At 40.5% G+C, this 17,737-nt stretch overlaps 1 protein-coding gene across 1 annotated transcript in view; it reads left to right on the top strand.

Annotated features, from left to right (window-relative positions):
• The window catches only part of ulk4 (unc-51 like kinase 4), a 102,324-nt gene that overhangs the window by 73,509 nt on the left and 11,078 nt on the right, over positions 1–17,737 (top strand). The window contains exons 33-36 of the mRNA XM_083918531.1: positions 1,849–1,954; positions 7,179–7,345; positions 9,227–9,328; positions 13,465–13,659. Coding sequence (XP_083774657.1) covers positions 1,849–1,954; positions 7,179–7,345; positions 9,227–9,328; positions 13,465–13,659 — 570 coding nt within the window. The remainder of the gene's footprint in view (positions 1–1,848; positions 1,955–7,178; positions 7,346–9,226; positions 9,329–13,464; positions 13,660–17,737) is intronic.

Raw genomic sequence — 17,737 nt, 5'->3', positions numbered from 1 at the left:
TTCAGAAAAACAACATTTTCAAACTCGGCCTCCTTACCTACAAAGCTCTTATTGGTCAGGCTCCGTCGTATCTTAAAGAGCTCATAGTACCGTATTACCCGACTAGATCGTTGCGCTCTGAGAATGCAGGGCTACTTGTCGTTCCTAGAGTCTCCAAAAGTAGAATGGGAGGCAGAGCTTTCATCTACCAAGCTCCTCTCCTGTGGAACCAACTACCAAGTGTTGTTATTATTTCTCTCTTTCTCTCTCCTTTTTCTTCCTCCCCAACTGGTGCAGACAGATGTCCGTCCTCCATAGAGCTGGGTCTGTCCAAAGTTCCTGCCTGTTAAAGGGAAGGTTTTCGTTGGCACGGTACTCAATGGGGGAATTGCTGGGTCTGTGTAAATCATAAATAAGTCAAAGAATGTGGTCTATACCTAGTCTGTAAAGTGTCCTGAGATAACTTTTGCTATGATTTGGCACTATAAATACAATTGAATTGAGTTGAAATTGAATGGATCAAAATTAGAGAACAAATTCTAAATACTTGATTTATTCTGAAATATTGTTATTTTTTATTGTTCCGAATTTGATATCTGCTGTGGCTATACCTCTGCAAGATTTCAACAATGTTTTCTTCTATAGGATTCAAAAATGAACAGGAAGTGTAGAGGCCACAGATTTGAATGACTTCAGCACATCTGCGCCCACAGGACATCACTAGTTTCTCACACTGCTCTGGTTTCATCTGCGTCTATTCTTCTTCAGTCTCTTCCACAGTTCACTCACTGTAGTGGGTTTCTTAGACATTACTCTGTTGCCAAGGATTTTCCAAAGAGACTCTCTATGAGTAATTTTGAGAATTTTGAGAAGTTTTTGAGAATTATGTTCAGTATGCCAAAAGATGTATGTTCTCAACCGATTCAAAGTTTGATTTTAGTCAGTCATAGTACGATTGTATATTTTTATAACAAGTCAGTAACTCTTTGCTAACCTGACTCTCGTTAAATTAATTTCGTTCCCCCTAGCTTCACTCGTCCATCTGGGATCGCGCCATAGGAGATCAAAAATCCTTGCATATGATTGGATAAACCCGTCCGTCATCTTTATTGACGTTCTACTTCAGCCACTCACATCAAAATCAACCTGTGACGCTGATGAGAGTGACACAGAGAAAACCAAAACAGAACAGCCAGCATCTGGGATATTGCAGCAGTGCAATGTTGGTAAATGATCAATGTCGTCTGTGCAATGAAAATTTGTGGATAAAAGGCAACTTTACGCACAGCAAACTTCCTCGATGCGAGCCGCCATTGTTGTCTGAATCAAAACAGTCGCTTCTACGCTATGTCACATCTACAAAAATCCCGCCCAGTGGTCCTGATTGGCTAAACCAGTTTTCAGTGGTCCTGAAATCCATCTTCCATATAGTAATCCCAGATGAGTGGAGCTAGGCAGAAACAAACAAAATTCATCTGTCAGGTTAACTCTTCGGGCCACACAAGGAGACACACATACGCACACATGTACATTGCTATCAGTATACTTTTAGTAATCTGGAATTTGATTTGACTTACATTCATTCACTGGAGCTTAAGGTTTTAAGGGTAACCTTAACCACATGAATATCTGAAAACTTTAGGTAACTGGGAAGATTAATAATCCTCCCCTTTCTACACTTGTAAGCCATGACTGTGTAGTATAAAAGTGGTGTTTATTGTGTTGTGAGTTTAAAGTGTGATGTTACTTCAACGAAAAGCCGTAAACAATGCTCAAAAATTCTACATAGAAAACCTCTGACTGTGGACTCATTTTGTAATACAAAATCTTAGCTGACCTCTAACATAGTTATCCTCTTACTTTCTGTAGGCTAACAGTAGTAATGTTACTAGTGGGATGGTCCAGAATGCAGTTGCCTTGCTGTGTAACCTCAGTGGAGACAAAGTCTTGGACCTGGAGCCACTATACCAACAAGGTACAGCAAGTCTACATGTCTACATACAGTATGCTTGATAAGAGGGAAGATTTAACTTTGTTTTGTGCTGTCTCTTACCGTATTACCCTAGTACTTTATTAGTGAGTAAGTTAAGTGAGTCCTAGAGGCCCGTCTGTCATTGACCCAACTGCACAGAGTTGATATCATGTATTTACTCTGCTAGTATTAGTTATAGCCATGTCACTTGTTGACATCCTGTTTTCACCTGTTGTCCAGCTATGCTATGCATGTGTGTGTGTGTGTGTGTGTGCGTGCGCGCCTCATTGCCTTTACCTACGTGTGCGTTTTTTTGCCTTTCAGCTATGTTGAAACTCAATAATATAATGTTTTTTGTCCAGAGGGCAGAGTGAGTGAGGCCATTTTTTCAGAGTATTTGTGCTTATGCTTCTGTGTATGTGTGAGACAGAGGAAATGTGTGTGTGTGTGTGTGTGTGTGTGTGTGTGTGTGTGTGTGTGTGTGTGTGTGTGTGTGTGTGTGTGTGTGTGTGTGTGTGTGTGTGTGTGTGTGTGTGTGTGCGTGTGCGTGCGTGTGTGCACATATGCAAATGATTCAGGACCCACAGTTCAAAGCTGTAAGTACAACTCTCAGCGGCAATGGAAATGCAACACAATAATACTTGCTTTCTCAAATTTCTATTTAGGACTGTGTTCATTTCTCTCTCTTTCTGTCTCCATCTTCCACTCATCTTTTTGTGTCTCATTCTGTCTATCCATCTTTTCCTCTGCAGCCCCTGCCTCCCCAAAACCACAACTATCAAGTCTTCCTCTTCTTCTGTTTGCATTGGGTCAGCATTGTGGCAGTTCAGTAGTCAGCATCATTATCGTCCAATCAGCTCTCCTCTCAACAAGAAACTGTCAACCCAGCACTAATGCTGGCCAGGCAATTAACACTATCTCCTCTCCTCTCCTCTCCCCTCCTCTCCTCTCCTCTCCTCTCCTCTCCTCTCCGTTCCTCTCCTCTCCACTCCTCTCCACTCCACTCAACTCCTTCTCCTCTGCTCTCCTCTTCCTCATCTTGTCCCTCCTTTTCCTCTACTCAGCTCACATCTTGCCCCTCATCTCCTTTCCTTTTCTTTCTCCTCTATCCTCTATTTTGGGCTCCTCTTCTATCTTCTCCTCTCCTCTTTATCCCTTCTTTTAGTTGTGTTTCACTACAGATCAGTGTGGCGATGGCAAGAAAGAAGGGAGAGGAGGAGAGAAGAGGAGAAGGGAGGAAGCATGTATAATTGGCTTTTTAAGGTGTGACAGAGAGAGGAGGGGAAGGGTTTTTTGAATTGTGTGTGTGTGTGTGTGTGTGTGTGTGTGTGTGTGTGTGTGTGTGTGTGTGTGTGTGTGTGTGTTTTGGAGGAAATGAATTAGACAGTGAAGAAGAGCAAAATAGGAAGATGTTTTTTTTGTGTTTGTGCAAATGTATTTGTGCTTATGCTTCTGTGTATGTGTGAGACAGAGGAGGTGTGTGTGTGTGTGTGTGTGTGTGTGTGTGGGGGGGGGGGGGGTGGATGCAGGAGCACCCAATATGTGTGTGAGCGTGTGTAAGAGAGAGAGAGGGGAGATGAGGTTTATAATTGGGCAGATTTGCCTCCGACTGAGATAATACCCCCTGGGGAATGAAGACAGAGGGAGCAAAGAGAGAAAGGCAGAGATATGGAGGGAAAACGGAACAACATAAAGAAAAAGAAGATGGCATGAAAGAGAAGAGAGAGGGAAAAGATAAAAGCCAGGAAAGCAAAATGCAAGGTAAAGAGGGTAGCAGAGAGGTGACAGAGTGGAAGAATGGGATACACAGAGAGAAAATGTGGTTCACTTGGTTGAGAGGAGGAAGAGGGATGAGATGATAGAGGAGAAAATTTGAGGTTGAAGTGAGTGACAGTTTGATAGAGGAAGAGATAGAAAGGCAAGATGGGAATAATAACTTGATGGGAACTCTTCCTTAACAAAGTTCTTATTATTTTCTGTGATTGTGGATGGCTCAATCTTAATTTGGGAAGCCTAGGTTGTAATCGGATTATATAATGATATGAAACTTAAAGCTTCTCTGCTTAGAGCAAATTTGAGACTCATTTTGTAGGCGCATTGACAAGCAGACTGCGTGATTTGAAGGAAATGGACACATCTAGAGCATGTATTGCAGCAAAAATTAACAACAGTTCAGAAGTGATCGCATCCTGAGCAACCACGAAATTTGGTCTTAGTGTGTGGACAAGATGTCAGTTGATTAACGCATGCTTGTCTTTTCAATTAATTAAAGAAGGCTTCAGGGGCTCCGTGTACCTTCAGATTCCTTGAAGGACTTTGAGGTTTGTTATGCCACCAGTCCTTGTTATTTCTCTTGACCTTCTGTGAGAAGCTCAGAGGATTTTTTTAGGTAATTGCCTCTGCGCCAGTGTTATCCAGTGTCTGTGGAACTTGCATCTACAAATTGCCATTTGAAATTGCGTTCAGGTTATTTCCCCAAACGGTGCATAAAAAATTCTATAATGGTTCTACCACACCGTGTCCATATGTGTCCGATCAATTATGCCCTCAGGCATAATTTATGCCATAAAGATCTGTCTTCCATATTAATGTTTTCATATTCGGAATCAAGAGGTAAATTTTACATAATAGCAATCAATAAGACACTTTTGACAGCAATTGTAATATGTTTGTTTTGCAGTGTGTCTTGAAGTAATGCTCTGCATAGATTGCATTGATATGTGTGCCTTTTGCATTGCCAGTAAATAGTTGTTGATGTATAATTTGTACTACTAGGGATAACCTTAACCCTGATCCCTGATTTACTTAACTTTATCTAATTTTGTGTGTGTGTATACAATGGAGATCAAAATTAGAGAACAAAGTATTAATTCTTGATTTATTCTGAGATACAGTTATTTTTAATCTTCATAATTTGATAGAATATCCACTGTGGCTATACCACTGCTGTACTAGCATGTTTTGTTTTTTTAAAATAACCAAGGCACTTCAACAAAAACCTTTATGTTGTGAAAAAAGCAAAATTAGAGAACAGAAACCATTGTGTAAGAGGGGATGTAAACAATGTTGTCTTATGGCTATAGGATTAAAAAATGAACAGGAAGTGTAGAGGCCACAGCTTTGAATGACTTCAGCACATCTGGGCCACAGGACATCACTAGTTTCTCACGCTGCTCTGGTTTCATCTGCAGCCATTCTGACTCAGTCTCTTCCACAGTTCAGTAACTGTAGTGGGTTTCTTAGACATTACTTTGTCGCAGAGGATTTTCCAGAGATTCTCTATGGGGTTTAGATCTGGTATCTGGGCTGGCCCTTTCAATGTTTCAATATTCTTAGCTTCAAGGAACTGCAGCTGATTGGGAGACAATCATAGTGATGGTATTGCATGTTGCTGAAGGAGGTTCACATAAACATTTGCATTCACTCTGCCATGTAGCTGAACAAGAGGCCCAACTCCTGCTACAGAAAACATCCCCCAAACCATGACACTTCCTCCTCCAAACTCAACTGACTTCTTTACAAACTTTGGGTTCAGTGTTTCCCCAGTCCTACGACTACACACTGTTTCCCATCAGACACAAATAAATTGAATGTCCTCTCATCACTGAAGTGCACTCTGAACCGGTGCGGTTCAGACAACATGCTCCTCAGCAAAGTCAAGTCTAGTCTTTTTATTCTGATGAGAGGTTTGGTCACTGCAGAGTAGGCTTTCAGTCTAAATTGTCTTAAACGACGAGACACTTTGTGCAGAGACAGATCCTTACTCTGTTCATCACTGAACTGGCGAGCAACTCCAGCTGCAATGTTGAACCAATTCCCGATTGAGAGTCTTTGCATAATCCTGCCCTCTGGTGCACTTGTTTTACGTGGACGACGGGCCTTTTTGAGGGACTTAAATTAATCTGTGTCCTTGTAAAGTTCCAATGTTCTTGAAATCACAGACTTGGAACGCCAAACCTCTCTCTGATGGCTGAGAGGGTCGTCCCTTTGGCCTTCATCTGGACAACTTGCTGTCTTAGGGTTTCAGTCTCCTTAGAGCGGCTCGCCATCTTTCAAAGTAACCAGGAGAGCTGTAGATAAATAGGGTGTGTCCAACAATTAAGTCAATTGTCACCAGGTGCCAGATTTACACCAATAACCATAGCCACAGTGGATATTCTATCAAATTCTGAACAGTACAAAATAACAGTATTTAGGAATAAATAAAGTTTTTATAATTTGTTCTCCAATTTTGATCTCCAGTGTAAATAAGGCCAAGTATCTGAAATGGTTTCCCTCAAAACAGGACTGCGTTGTCAGATCACATTATAAACACTGTCCAAAGTAGAGCAGTCTGTTTATATAATTATGAGGCAGCTTGAGAAAGTAACAGTACATCTCACTGACAGCAGGCTAGCTTGATAGCTTTCTAGTGTCTTGCACTTTTACTCACAAAAATAAACACACTACATTCTAAATAAAGATCTATTGGAATAGAAAATAACACTGGGTGTGTTCTCCCCAGTGAAGACAGTTATTTAAGTGCTACCTTTTTGTGCACAGAAATGAAAATGAAGTACAACGTCAGAGTTATTGAAAGCCAAAGTTGCCACATCGTACATTTATTAGAAGGCACGTGCTATGACAACCTAGTCAAGGCAGAATCTATCCACTCTTCACTTACAAAGATGTGCTGTGAAAACAGGGGCAGAAGCCTGCAATAGCTACCTAATAGCAATCCTAATACTAGTATATTCTATGGCATGATTTAATTTAATTTAATGAGCAAAGGAACATGATTTTGCACTTTAGTAATAGCTATTTATTCATGGCTTAGCAAGTGTTAGTAGTTTTATAGCCTGTTCTACATTGGGCAGTTTTCTAGGGAGGGATAGAGTGAGGGAAGGCACAGCGATACAAAGAGGAGAACAGAGTGTATTTTTAGATCAGCATCTAAATTGAGTTGTCTTTTGTTGTTGCTGTTTTTGTTACCATTTTGTGATACTATCACAGTTTCACAGATGAATTCAACCTTCACAGCTTGCAGCTACAGACATTGACTCAGGTTAGGTTAGGCTCGGGTATAGCTGCCTTGTGATCAAATAGTTATTTTTGTAAATTTGATATTTCATAATGAGAAGTGAGACAGGCATCTCAAGTTCATATTTTAAGTGTAAAAAAGTTTTGAAACCAACAAGTCACTGTATCCAAAAACCTTTTAGCCAATGTCTTTTCCTCTACTGCACAGGCCTAATAGAGGTGGTGGTGAGCACCCTCTCAGAGGCTGCACTACTCCACCTGGATGGAGAGGGGCATGCTGGGAGGACGGTCAGTCATCTTGTGTTACAAGCTCTTCTGGAACTGCTTCACAACATCCTTAAACAAACATCTGTTGTTGTCCGCTCCGCACTGCAGGTATGATCACTCAAGCACAGATAATAAGAACAAGAAATTCACTGCCTTCCCTGTGTCACAAAGCTGCCTTTAAGCAAGGCATAAAAAAGATCAGAAAGTGCACTAAAACATTTTAATCTGTATTAACACTGTATTTCAAAGTATGCCGGCAACAGATATTATGGTCACCACAGTGCTGTAATAAATAAAACAAATTGAGGCTCTTTGAGTAGCTCAACTAACTTAATGGAAGCCTCTTCACCTCTTTCTCTCACATGCTAACATTTTAAGAATGAAAACCCATTGATAGGACACATAAGTGTCCATTCATTTTATTGTTAATTAATTAGAAGTAAATATGAATGAGATCTCAGCTCTGTGGCTCTCTGCTTTATTAACCACCTCAAAATGTATCCATGGAGTAAATATTAATATTTAGCTACTGTTCTAGCAAGTTACAAACCAATATTATTTATATTTTATTCTTCTAAAAATCACTCTTTGCAAAGAGCCACAATGGCTTGTCTTGTATTTTTTGAAAATATTTTTTGGATTGATAGCATGTGTGTCAATTGTTTTGCTGTATCATGTTACATTGGTCCTTATAGGTTGGTATATTTCCCACATTAATTGACCACTATTTCACCACAGAATCACAAAGTCAGTGTGCTCAAAATGTTGCCCTTGTATCATGTCCCTAAAGGGGTGTGTGTGTGTGTGTGTGTGTGTGTGTGTGTGTGTGTGTGTGTGTGTGTGTGTGTGTGTGTGTGTGTGTGTGTGTGTGTGTGTGTGTGTGTGTGTGTGTGTGTGTGTGAGAGAGTGTGTGTGTGTGTGTGTGTGTGTGTGTGAGTGAAAGCGAGACCATTGATGTGTGCAGTGGAAGCAGTGTGGTAGGTTTTTAGCAAATGCAATATTGAAGTTGTGGACTCAGGAGAAACTGGATGAGGTCCCGAGTCCCTGGGACACACACACACACACACACACACACACACACACACACACAGGCATACACAGAGGGGCCTGTCTGGCTATGTCCCTGCGGCCTCATTATCACCACTGGCTTTGTCCTCAGCTTTCCTCCCTACACGCACACACAATCACGTACGCTAACATACACGAAACACACACACCAGCCCCGTCTCCCCATAGTTTGCACCCCAGCCCGACGCATACATATTAATGCTTGGACAGGGGGGTGGGGGGGGCTAATGGGGAGGTAAAAGACTGGGTGATATAGGGAGGACAGAAGAGGGAGAAGGAAGGATGGATGATAGAAGGGAAGAGACAGCGATGGAAAAAAGAGCAAGCAGAATGTGCAGTGTAAATCAATTTCGCAAGAAATGCAAAGCTCATTAAAAGGAAAACTTCTGGCCAAAACAAATTAATTTGGGTAATAAGGTCGGATAAGAAGAGAGGACGTGACTAGACCGCTCTCCCCAAACTATTACTCCGTTGGTCAAGAGAGAGCGAGTCAGAGATTATATACACTACAGAAGAAAAAAGAGAAGGAGAGAGAGCATTACAGAGAATAAGTTACTTGGGGAAGAGAGAGAGAATATGTACTAGTGTTAATCACATTATTCCACGGCTAATTGGCCTGAAGTTCTTGCCATGAAGTAAACTAAAATAACCTGGGGGAGGGGGGGGGGGGGGCATCCTGTGTTGTATGCAAAAAAACTATTCCCTTTCTAAGTCTATCAGTGCGTCTTTCTCTGTCTGTCAAAATCTGTCCTGGCAGGTCTCTGGATCCATCATTATTGACTGTCAGATCTCTATAAATGATTTAACGTGTGTGTGTGTGTGTGTGTGTGTGTGTGTGTGTGTGTGTGTGTGTGTGTGTGTGTGTGTGTGTGTGTGTGTGTGTGTGTGTGTGTGTGTGCGCGCGCGTGTGTGCATGTTTAGAGCCAGAGGCTATCTTGTCCAGCAGTAGAGATGGAGGCAGCAGAGAAGCTGCTCCTAGAAAACAGACCCCTGAGCCAACTCAGCACAAGCCTCATTCACATGGTGAGACCAACACTCCCAGAGCTGTGTGTAAATGCATACATAAATATTTTCTGTTTGCTTCTACATGCATGTTTGTTTACTGTATGTACTGTATAAATGTATGCCTCATTCAGTGAGACGTGTGTGAGAAATAGAGTGATAGAGAGAGAGAATCAGAAAAGTAAAGTAAACATCAACACTACTGATCATGATTAGTCATGATTAGTATTTCAAACAAAATAGTAATTAAGCTGAATAGCAGGAGGTCAAGAGTTGGAGAAGAGGATGTAGAGAATCCATGTAAAAAGAATGAAATAGAGGTGAGAGGATGAAATCAGATTCACAGGCAAGGGAAGAGGAAATGGTAAAAGATGGAGAGAATCCATGCAAAAGAGAGGGTGCTGTGAGGCATCCTGGGAAGTTGAGGACCTAAAGGAGGAGGAGCAGGAAAGTGGGAGGAGGTCCCAAGGGACACAATAGAGGTTTTTACTTATACTTGACACATTGAGTGTTGGGTGGGCGTCTGTGTGTGCAGTTGTGTCTGAGAGGGTTAAGGGGGCAGCTGACACACCCCCGGCCTCTGTGCAGCCCCTTTGCCCCATGGGAGATTAGTGGGATAGAAAGAGCAGCAGCATCAATATGATCCCTGAATTAAATTAATTCATTAAAACTGCAAAACTTGCTTGTCTTAAAATAATACAGTTCTGAAGCAAAGTAATCTTGCATGGAAAGTATTATGATTTACTCAGTGCATAGATTTAATTTATTTAGTAAGGGGTCGGTTACCAGAAGTTATGTTGCTAAGATGCAAACAATTATAAACCTTGATCCTGGATGCTTGATATGGCCTTCAAATAAATTCATATATCCAAATGCGATTAATCCAAATGCAGTAATTACAATGTTGTGAAATTTTTGTTACAACTGTTACAACTCATGGTAAATGTGTACATTTTGCACATAGTTGCTTTAATTATTATTTTTCCTATGAATATCTCTTGAATGTGTACTTTAAAGCAATGTTGTTTAACATTGGTCTTTTTCCGTGATTTGACAGCTTTGCTAAAAGCAAAAACACAAGACAAAGCAAGCCAGCTGATATTACTTACTAATCCAACAGCAAGAAGTGCAGCTCAGTGTTCCCTTGCCCACTTTTTGGTACGACAATTCGACAAACCATGAGCAGCATTTAGAAAACAGGCTGCAAAGACCACAACACATTAAGAAAAAAAAAGGAAAAGAACACAACACTTAAGGAAAAAGCACTTCAAATAGACTGCAACACAACAGAACTGCCTCCAGAGGACACTTAAATGTGATGCACAAGTCTGTTTTTTTTCCACCTGTGTTAAGCCTAGTCCTGCCCTACTGCCTACCACATACTTTGGTTATACAAACGTAATAATCTATGATTCCACCGTGCTTTCGTGCCACACTGGTGTTGACTCCCGGTGAGTGGCCGCCCCCCACGGGCTGTCCATAATTTGGTACCCCTAAATCTTATTGAAAATTGACCTCTACTAGTAAGAAATTTAGAAGGATGAAGATCTGAAGATTGACGAGTTGAGTGGGAATGGACCTGTGAATTTGCTTTAAAGTAAGTCTTGAAATGCTCAGGAATATTCCCTTCACTTGACTGGATCTTATAAATAAAAACACATATTTGAGAAATATTGATGTCGAAAAAAGTAAGAATTTGTAGTTTTTGAAATAAAGGAGTCGATGGGATGTGAGACTCTGATCGAGTTGCAATTCTAACAAAACGTTTCTGGAGGACCAAGATTTTGTAGAGAGTACTAGGAAAGGTACTCGCCCAAACTATATTACAATATGAAAGATAGGGATAAATTAAACTGTAATAAAGAGTGAGGAGACAGTTTGTGGTGACAAGATAACTGACCCTCCTTATTATACCAATAGATTTATTTATTTTTCTGCTAACCCAGTCAGTTTGTTCTCTCCAACTCAAACTCTCATCAACAATAATTCCCAGGAATCTTGTAGAAGACACTTGAGGCATCTCAACTGACTCGATTGTAATTTTAAATATGTCCCTGGGATATGATTTTTTTCCACTGAAAATGATAAAGTTAGATTTTTTTATATTCAAAGATAATTTATTTAATCTGAACCATGTAGCATAGGCAGTTAAACCAACATTAGCATCCTTAATAAGTGAACTGAAATTTGAATGAGAGAGAACTAGAGTTGTATCATCTGCAAACATTTTTGAAGAAAAGATATTAGAGACATTAGACAAATCATTAATGTATATAAGGAATAATAATGGTCCCAGAATGTCCTGTCACTCACATCCTATGGTTACACAAACGTAATAATCTATGATTCCCCCTTCTTTGGTGCTACACTGGGGTGGGTTTACTGCCTCCATCTCGGCAGTTAAGGGGAAAGTTATGGAAAACTTAAAAGCTGAGTGACTGCTCCTCTGTTTTCTGCACCTCTTACTGTTGTGAAAGCCTGTTAGACATTTTAGGTAAAGCATAAAAACTGTCTGAAACTGATGAAAGCTTTATTCTATTTATGAAAATGCAGAGATTTTGCTGATTTTTCCACTTGTGGCACGCTCAGCTGTTAAATTATGTTTTCCTTAACTTTCCCCTCAACTGCTGACAAAGAGGCTGCAAATCGGTTGCTAACTTAAGTGTCGTTGACCGGAGAGAGCTGCTGCTTTTCGGCTGCAAAGCTCTCCATCTCCTGCTGGAGCTCTGATTGTAGTTTGAAGATGACAGCGTGTTTCCTACACCTTCACAGCAGTCGAAGCCCCGGCGAGTGACAGGTCTTCACCCTGCTGATGAGGCAACCGCCCCTGGGGCGGCAGATGCTAGAGCTCACCTTCCAGCTGGCAAGAATCCACTGGAAACACTTCTGTTGTGTTGTGGCCTTTGCAAAGCTTTTTTCTCAATGCGTTTGTGTTGTGATCTCTGCAGCGTGTTTTCTAAACGCTACGCATGTGTTGATGAAGATGTTTTAATTTGCTTGTGTCTTGTCTATTTACATGTGTTTTCTTAAGCTGCAGTGTTGTGAGCTCTCAGGGCCACCGTAGCTGAAGGCTCTAGACCCCATATTGGTCAAGTGGGTGGGTGCCAGTGAGATGGATGGAAGAGGAAGACTTAAGAGTGCGAGTGGGTGTGTTAGTGTGCAAGAGTTCAGGGAGCTGGGTGTCATCCACACAGAAGTGGAAAGGGATATTGGATTTACGGAAGATATGTCCAAGAGGAAGTAGATGATAAAGAGAAGGCACCCCAGGCCAGAACCCTGGGGAACACCGGTAGTTTGAGTTGGATAAGCTGAGTGCAGCCAGAGAGATAAGATTTAAACCAGTGCAAGGGTGTGTCAGTGATTCCAATGGAGGCTAGTCTGTCAAGGAGGATGTTATGAAAGATGGTGTACTCAGGTCATACTCAGATCAAGGAGGATTTCACTCTTTGTGATTTTACCAGGGCTGTTTCTGTGCTATGGAGAGGGTGGACACCAGACTGGAATTGTTCATAGAGGTTATTGTCAGACAAGTGAGCGTGAACCTGAGATGCAACTGCTTTTTCCAGGAATTTTTTGATAGATACAGGTGGTTAGAGATAGGACGAAGGTTGTTGAAGTTGGGGTCAGCACCAGGTATCTTGAGTATAGGAGTTATTAGCTGATTTCAAACATGAGGGAACAAGGTCAGAGGTAAGGGAGGAATGTAAAATGGTGGCTATTAAGTACATAGAGGGTAGGCAGACCTTTGTGTATAACAAGTCCAGTTTTCTTGGTCAGCCCACTTATGCACATCATACCCATTTGCCAACATTATATAGTGCAATAAGGCAATCAGGATACTCATTGGGAATGGCAGAGGAACTATTCTCTCTATTACAAGTCAGCATAGCATCAAAATTATTTTGAGGATGTTATTTTATGGTAAAATATTTTCGCAATGTTGCTTTAATATGCTAACTTGTGTGCATGAAAATGTTACTTGAATAAATGGGAATTAATTTCAAATTTATATTTATTCCTGATATGTCATGTAAGTACACCTACAGTAGAATAAGAAGGAGAGCCCATGGCACATAGTAATCCCAGTAACAAATAGAAACATGGTGCATGGAGTTATTTCATTGCTCCATTTCTAAACTGGTTTTCTTTCCTTGTAGCTTTCCATTGAAAACCAGGAGGTTTGGGAGGAGTCTATTCAGTGTCTGTCCCTACTGGTCCAGCTGTATGGAGGAGAAGGTTATGATTGCCTTTCACCTTCCTGTTTGCAAAGCTTTTCACATGTGCTGCGCACACACATGATCTCCGAGACCCCGCGAATACAACGCACAACCCTTAGGATCATCAAACGGTTGGTGAGTACAGTGCACATGTAGGCACACAAACACACACAAACAGACCAACATCTAGACCAATGCAAAGACATTTTTGACACACGTCAGCATTACTTGTATGACATTTTATCAGGTTACCAGCAAAGTGCGAAATAGAGCTGGTCCGACAACCTCAACAGCGAAATTTTGAGGGGTCTCTGAAAAACAAACTTTAAAAAATTTGTTCCAATTGTCACTATAAATATATTTTAAAAGCTAACTATGTCCAACAGGGTCCATTTAATCAAATTGCAAAACATTTGTTCACAAATAGGATTACACCTAAATATTGTGGTGTTTTGTTACCCCATAAAACCTGAAAAGCAGTGTATTTTGTTTTTGCTTTAAATCATGTTTACACTTGGTTAAAAATATGGACTCAGTAAGCATCAAGTTGGGGAAATATGTCAAAGAGAAAGCAAAGTTCATTACTTGCTAACTTTGGATTCACTTCTCCAAAGCTGAATCAGCATAACAACCAAAACGTATCAGAGACACCTCGAGCTAACGCTGGTGCAATTTATTCTTTTTTAAGGTAAGATTTAGAATATAATATAATACAGAATATATTTTGTCCTCTAGCCTATGCTGTGACTGAATTGTGACACAAGTGTGTGTGTCGGGTTTGAGTGTTTGCATGTGCGAGTGTTGATTCTGCTGCAGGGCATTGTTGTTGAGTTGTGTGAGTAGCCTTATTGTTAAAGATATTAGCCTTGGTGATTGGTGTGCAAAGCATAGGCGGGGACCCCCTCAAACGCCACCAAGTATTTTGCACACTGGGTGCCAGTATTGACCATCCTAAAGCACTGAAACATGTATGAATATCTCTATGATTTAACAATCTTGACCCTGTGTTTGTATTAAGGGGGTTAAAATATTTACTGCTGCCACTGCAAAATGAAAGTATTGGAATAATGAAAATAGACCCAGTGCAGACACACGGACAGGCCTGCTGCGCTGCTGTTCTGAGAATAGTGTAGTTTCACCAGAACTAGACTGACAGAGGGAGCAAGACAGAGATGGAGAAAAAGTGTTGGTTTGTATCTGCCTGTCACTCTCTGTTGGAGTGTCTGTCCATTTGTGTACGATAGTCAAAATGATTTGTAGTACAAGCCAAAGACGGCTGACTTGTAAAAGAGTGTAAATCAGGTGGAGATTTAGTGAAGCTTCTTTTTCCCAAATGTACTCAAAAACATTAGCTCCATATGGTTGCATGGAGGAAACTGAAGCAGCTGCAGCTAACATTCATCGGAATTAAGCAGGTTTTAACAATGAACAACAACAACAATAGAATTACACGGTAGCAATTCTCTACTAACTCAGGTAGAAATTACATCGAAGCATGCTGGAATTTGACTGAGAATTTTAATTGGCAGACCAACTCATTCACTTGAATTAAAAAGCCAATGAAAAAGTTAACTAAACTGCCCTGGTAAAATATATGGTATACATTCTGCAGACGAGCTTTCTTAGGAAATTAATTCATATTGGATGATTCATACGATTCATCCGAGATTTACACCCAGTGGCAGTGTGTGAAGCAGTATGCTGTTTATGTAGCATGAGAACAAGTAGAGGTCTTTTCAGACGTTAAGCGACACTCTGCCCCATCCATCTCAGTGGTTCCTCGTGTATAGAGAGGCAGACAAGCATTCCGTGAGTTATCCCCTGGCACTCTCTGCCTGGTGGCCATGTAAACGGCTTCTGTACACTACTGTGTCCCTGTCGTTACATCTTTTTATAGGTTAGCTAAATTAGCATAGGGTTGATTTTATAGCCCAGCTTAAGTTAAAACATAACGTTACTTGTATCTAGTCCTGCAACAATGCTTTGCTATGTGACAGCCCTTCTGTTAGGGATTGTGCACGCTTTGTGCTCCGTCTTACAGATCGCCTTTGCTTCCCTGACTGCCTGCAAGTAAAGCATTTTTTTTAACATCAAAGATCATCCATTCTCATGTTAGCAGTTAATGTTTTCTTTTTAAAACCTCAATGGCAGCATTTCTCTAACATTAAACAAGGAGTTTTGGTTGCTTAAACCTAACCACATTTAAGTTGTAATGGTATAGATACTTTAAAAATGTTGGTATTGAATTTAATCCAGAGCTTTGCAGAGTTGTTTATTATTGAATTGAACAGCTAGGTAAATGAGAGGCAGGGTTGGTGAGAGCAGTCCAGTGAAAATTGATTTTAAAGAGTCAACATGACTAGTGTGAAAAACTGGGTGATTTTTGTAGACCCCTATGAATGATGTAAAATGCATTTCTAATGTTTTGGCTTGGCCGAAGGACCATGAAAAGTTTTAGCACGTTGGACACAAGGTCACGAGTTTGTGTTTGTGTATTATTTTTGATTCTTCTAACTAATTAGTTCCTGCCACCTGAACCTGTCACACACAAGCTCACAGACTGACCTCTTTTCTCTTTTTGCGTCTGTCTCATTACTCTCTGTGCTAACAGCGACAGTAACATCAGGGTGTTTTCTCTATCCCGCTCAACATCCTGAGCAACACACCCCATTTCCTCATAGCTAGTGAATGAGTCCCTAAGCATCCCAGTGCTCGGAGCAGAATTAATTGATTTGCTCAGAAAAATACCCAGCTACCATTCTGTACATTTAGTCATTTGACTCATTGCATATAAGTTAATTAAAAAGGTTTAAATTGTAAAGTTCCCTCAGAGTAGTCTTGCAATACTCTTCCCCCACTTTGTACTTTTTTTTAACCCCACTTGAGTCCAGTAGCTAAAGTTTTAAAGAAAACGGAAAGCAACTCTAAACCGTTTTCTAAGTTGAGTTTTTTTGAATCTCATTATCAATCAGCCCATAACTTGGCAGAGAGCAGTGTGCACCTTTGAAAGAATGCAACAGACAATTCAATATCCACAACACACACTTTTCACAGATACACCATCACAGAAACACAATGACTCACACATTCTCTCTCACACACTCAGACAAGTGTCTGCCCTTCAACAAAGGCTTTTTAATTATCTTTCATTGATTTCAGGGCTCTGTTAATCTCAATCAAAGATCCCGCTAATAGCTTGGAAACGGCAAAGGGGGAGAGAGGGAGAATGATTCAAGTTCAATTAGTTACATTTTCAACTTGTCTTTTTTTTTCAACACTCACGAGACTTAAAGGGGAGTGCTAATTAAATGAAAATGGATTCATAAGAAGTTGTCAGAGAAATAATCATTTATTATTGTTGCTTAAAACAGTTTGAATTCTCATTTTTTTAAACTTAGAACCAGAACCAGATTGACCATTGATTGTGCTTATTCCATCTTGTGAAGGGCTCATTGCATGTGTGGTCTCAAAAAAATATAAAATGCAAGTCTCCTTCAAACCAATCCATGATGTAGGGTTTGTGCAAAAAGAAAAAGCCTTTGTTTTACACAGCAATATGTATTGAAAACAACCAACATTTTGCAGCCTACAATGACCCTGATAAAAACCTTTGTCTGTTGTAACGTGTGTGTCATTTTAAATACATATTGACAAACCCTGCAGCGTGCCCTGGACTGTTTTATAAGGAAACTTGAATTTTATTTATTTTTTGAGAGGCCAATAGCTCTCATATGTCAAGTAAAATAAATAAACAAATGATCATTCCTCAATAGTCTCTCTCTCTCTCTCTCTACAAACACACACACACATATTGTCTAATTCATACATGAAGTTATTCTGGTAATGTCAGGTACATTGTCAATTGTTTAAAGTTAATATCTTTCATGGCGGTCCTGTGCTGTCTTTCTGAGAGGCAGCATGTCTGGATCCGTCTGTCTGTTGAAACAGGGTTCTCCTTGCGTCCTCCAGCAAGGAAAAAAGGGACTGGAGCGTACCGATTGATTTATAGTCTTTAATTGCACAAAAATTGTTTTTGCACAAGTCAGTCAGTGTGCTAAAGGTCCCTTTATTTCCTTGGAAGTCTGCCTGTCCTTGTGCCTCTCATCTGACTTTGAGTTCAGAATCATAGAGTCAGGGTGTTGGTCAGCAAGAGATGGACAGAGATGAAGATAAAGGGGCAGGAGAGGGCGAAGACGTGATGAAAAGTGGGGAT

Source organism: Echiichthys vipera, assembly GCF_963691815.1.
Source record: "Echiichthys vipera genome assembly, chromosome: 8".
In the NCBI taxonomy this organism is placed as follows: Eukaryota; Metazoa; Chordata; class Actinopteri; order Perciformes; family Trachinidae; genus Echiichthys; species Echiichthys vipera.
Note: the sequence above shows the minus strand (reverse complement) of the source record. Positions and strands in the feature narration are given on the sequence as shown.